At 42.6% G+C, this 4,497-nt stretch overlaps 1 protein-coding gene across 1 annotated transcript in view; it reads right to left on the minus strand.

Annotated features, from left to right (window-relative positions):
* Nucleotides 1–4,239, minus strand: part of SARC_08170 (hypothetical protein) — a gene marked incomplete at its 5' end in the record, with an annotated part of 7,693 nt that extends 3,454 nt beyond the window's left edge. Inside the window, 7 exons of the mRNA XM_014297866.1 lie at nt 29–230; nt 607–856; nt 1,515–1,679; nt 2,088–2,312; nt 2,540–2,643; nt 3,232–3,357; nt 4,066–4,239. Coding sequence (XP_014153341.1) covers nt 29–230; nt 607–856; nt 1,515–1,679; nt 2,088–2,312; nt 2,540–2,643; nt 3,232–3,357; nt 4,066–4,239 — 1,246 coding nt within the window. The remainder of the gene's footprint in view (nt 1–28; nt 231–606; nt 857–1,514; nt 1,680–2,087; nt 2,313–2,539; nt 2,644–3,231; nt 3,358–4,065) is intronic.
* Between the last annotated feature and the right edge of the window lie 258 nt (nt 4,240–4,497).

A 4,497-nucleotide genomic window follows, 5' to 3' on the forward strand; every position in this document is an offset into this window, starting at 1 on the left:
GATGACTAAATATATATTTCACACAAACATAGATTAGGTAGCAGCCTTTTTACAAACCTCATCTTGTCGAACTCATCAATGCACACAACGCCTCCGTCAGCCAGAACCATGGCACCCGCCTCAAGATAGAACTCGCGCGACGACGTATCTCGCACTACTGAAGCGGTCAGACCAGCCGCACTACTACCTTTGCCAGAGGTGTACACGGCAACCGGAGCGAGCTTCGATACCTATGAGTATGTACGTGAAAGGTGTAGATATTGGATACGACTTTGATGTGTACGCGAAAAAAATATTAGGCGTGAGATATCGTGAGATATACAGAGTTGAGTACCCTCGCACTATAGATGCGGTACGATCAGCCGCACCACAACCCATGCCAGAGGTGTACACGGCTACCGAGGCAAGATTTGATGTCTACGCACATATATATATATATATATATATATTCGTGTGTGAGTGTGTAATTTCAGATATGGTGACAGATATATGATGTACTTATTTCGCGCCAACGCAGATGGTATATAAAGGCGTCACGTTTTTCCCCTCTACCTATAACTTGTGGTGTACATCCATACATGTGTACGTATAGGCATGAACGCATACCTTCTTCAGCAGCTGCGACTTAGCCGTACCCGGATCACCTAACAGCAGCACATTTATATCTCCTCTCAAGCGCATGCCATCGGGTAGCTCTTTCCGCGACCCACCAAACAGTAGGCACGTGATACTCTTTTTGATGTCTTCGCTACCGTAGATTTCCGGTGCGAGTGACTGTGTGATCTTCTCATACAACTCGGGGTCTTTGCTCAGCTCAGACATTTGCTTCTCCTCTTCTTTGGAGAGAGCAGTGGATCTGTACGTATAGGATAGGGTATTTGTGAGTGTATTTTCGTGAATTGTGAGCGTACAATGGATGCTTGTGAACAGTGTGTATATGTAGAGATGTCTGTTGTTCTGTCGTCTCTACTGCAGCGGAGCCCTTGAGATGATGCTCTTCGTTCAAATGAGCGGTTCATATTTGTGCGTGTAAATGTGTAATTGCGAGCAGGTGTCTGAAAACAAACTGTGAGACGTAAGTGTATTGTATTTGTGTGTAGTTGTGCGTTTGAATGTTCCAATCCTGTCTGGCAACAATTTTCTCTAAGTGACTATGTTATCTTCTCGTAGATTTCAAGGACCCTCCTAAGCACTATAATCTATCTCCTTTCTACGTATATCAAGGCCAATCTCTGTGTGTGTGTGTGTGTGTGCATGTATGTATGTGTGCGTGCATGTTGTATGTGAGTCATTGACTACCTTATTTGTATAAACACATGCATTCAAGAGTATAGACCTACTTGTTGCACACTCAACTCCACACACACCTAGAGTCTACAAATTCCTTTACCTTCCCTACTTACCACTTATCAGTATGTACATACATATACAGTATAAACATACACAAATTCTATTTTGCATGCAAATATATCTTGAACCCGCACCACAGACTTTGATCAATCCTGAGTACCTACCTGCTGTTGGCATCGTCCTCCAGCATATAGCCTATAACTCGGATATAAGGGATGACGGTGCCTGTGTCTCCGCTACTCTTAGATCCGTTCGAGTAGTTGCGGTAGTTGTCGTACACACCAACCACATCCACTCGACTCCCTGGAGTTACTCGACGAGTAAGGAATCTGAGACAAGCGCGAAATTGATATGTAAGGCTGGATTCTGAAAAAAAATATGCTGATGGGCTTTGACATATGTCATTTAGCGATCATTTGTGGGGTTGTTTGTAGTGTTAAGTGTCTGTTGATCTACGCAGTACATCATCCGCTACACAACTATCAGTGTATAGGCACATAGCTGCATGGCAATTCTCCCGCACCAACCCACACCACATGCACGTACATATCTCAACTCGATAACTAACACGTATACACAACCAACCACAAAACCTGTCGGCTGGCCACAGGATACGCCTTGACAATTCTTCCGCAGAGATAATCTTCGGCACAGTCTGACATGTCAGCTTTTGCTGTTCAAATCCAACCTCGCATACATACAGAAAATTCTACATGTACAGATATATATCAACATACCTATCGGCCGATAACATGATGTGCCTTGGCAGCTCTCCAGTAGGGACCATTTCCGGAGCCTCCTGCAGCTTGAGTGTTTGCTGATCTACGCACTGGCACTTGTCGCCAATGATATCATATGGATCCATGGGGCATCTCTCCTCGCCTTCTACGGCTGTGCGATCGCACGTGCGGGGCAACATGGCCCCCGAAAAACCGGGTCTGATGGTCATATCCTTCACATCTCTGAGTCGAGTTTTGATTACGGTAGGAAGAGAAGGAAATGTCAGATAAGATATATAGGATTCCTGAAACTGAGAATATAGGCATCAGATAAAAAATACATGCAAATGCGTTCACAATATTCACCACATGCCTAGCAATACCAACATACCTATCTCACTATATATATATATATATATACATATTAAAGCCGATATCGATGTAGTGTCGGCATACACTGCGTGACTTACCCACAGTTACGGCATTCGATGCGGACGTGGGTGGCCTTGGCTATAATATTACTCGCTTTGATGACAATCCCAGGCACTCGCACGATACGGGACACATGCGTCGACTAAAGGATGTGATGAGGGCAAATATGTGAGCCTCGGAGTTAATTTCGATAACTATAGCTCAATACATGTTCACACAAATATGTACATGGAAAGGTTTAACTAGAATATGTTTTAAATAGACGAACTGTCGCAGTCTTCGCTGGAAAAGGTGGTGAGCCAACTGGATAATTGATTCCATTAGACACATCTGCCACCTCTGCCTGCACAAAAGACCACACTTGAAGATGTGAGCATTGTCTATATACATCACTTGTATACATATATACTAAGAGTAGATAAGAGAAGTAACATACACTCATCTCTTGGGTGTTCGTCTGCGATATATACAACGCCGCCACGATATTCGTATCATACCAAACGTCATACAATTCACAAATACAGAAACCAGACAAAGCGAAGCGACAAGTCACAACGATTGAGTCTACCGGTACTGCACAAGCGATTCACACACACGTGCTACATAAAGCAAGCACATCGCCACGCCACGCCACTCCACTCCTTTCAAATCTCTAGTACCCTCTGTGTATGTAGCGCACAGTTGAGAGTCCACATCTGTGTATGTAGCACACAGTTGAGAGTCCACATACGTCCAATTCACGGATGGTGGTAGCACTGCGGTCTGTGGTGAGCATGATCTGGATGGGTTTGACGGGGTCGTCATTGGGCCTTGGGCGTGTGATCTCATCTACAACCTTCTTAGCCGCCTTCTCAAACTGCATGGAGTGGTAGTTGGCGGGTGTGGAGTATTGTAAGTAAGTGTGCGCAAAAGCTCATGCTCTGACAGTTTGCATGAGCCAGTGTGCGAGTGTTCTGTGGTTGTATAGAAGACTGACAGCATATACGCACATACAAACTCGTATATCATTGAACACGGATTTTGAAGCCAAGCCACATAGGGTAGCACTATTCGTGCATACAAGGGGCCTCGATCTCTGCTTATTATTTGGTACTCTACACTCCTCCTTACTATGTCAGCTCCATGAACTTGTGATAGCTTTTCGGTGGGATTTTGTTATGTAAAAATCATGTGTGGTGACAGTTGAAAGTACATGCACGTCTATTCGCATACAGAAACAATGTCAGATTTCATATATGTATGCGTGTATACAAGCGAAAAGAAAAATATTTAACTGTGTGTTACAGATACGGCTATCCCGATATATAAATACCGGTTTAGGTACGGATAGTCAAAGCAGTATCACTCCAAATGAAAATTATATTTAATATTCAATATAAGAAACAAGTAAGACGAAAAGTACATGGATGTCGTGATTTGTTGAAATATTTAAATAGGGGTCATCACGTGGATAAACTAAAAATGGTAACAATATTATCCCTTATGATTTCGTATGTAATTTCCGTATACATCTCCGCATCATATAATCTCAATGGGTACCAATATATTACAATAGTGTACTTACGATTGGCAGGTACTTGGCTGGGTGGTTCAGCACTCGCTCAGCAAGCCATTCGCTTGCGCTTCTCAGGTGCTCCACATGCACAGACAGGTAGTAGTTACCGGAGTTGTACTGTGCCCGCAAGTCCTCTCTGTACGGTACACAATAGGCCAGCGCAGAATAGTATATGTAGTACATGAGAGAAATATACAATGTAGTACATATATCTGTGGTCATAGTGTATGCAAGGGGAAAAAATCGAAGCACCCTCTGACCTCTAACTCTGCACAACATGTTTGTAATTATTTCACGGATACCAAATGTCAGATGAAAAGATCATAATCTTATATATATATATATATATATTATATATACATATATATGTGTGTGTATATACAAATACATAAAAATATATATTTATATACATATATTTATATCTATTTAGACAGTATAAAT

Source organism: Sphaeroforma arctica (genome assembly GCF_001186125.1).
Source record: "Sphaeroforma arctica JP610 unplaced genomic scaffold supercont1.709, whole genome shotgun sequence".
NCBI classification, from domain to species: Eukaryota; class Ichthyosporea; order Ichthyophonida; genus Sphaeroforma; species Sphaeroforma arctica.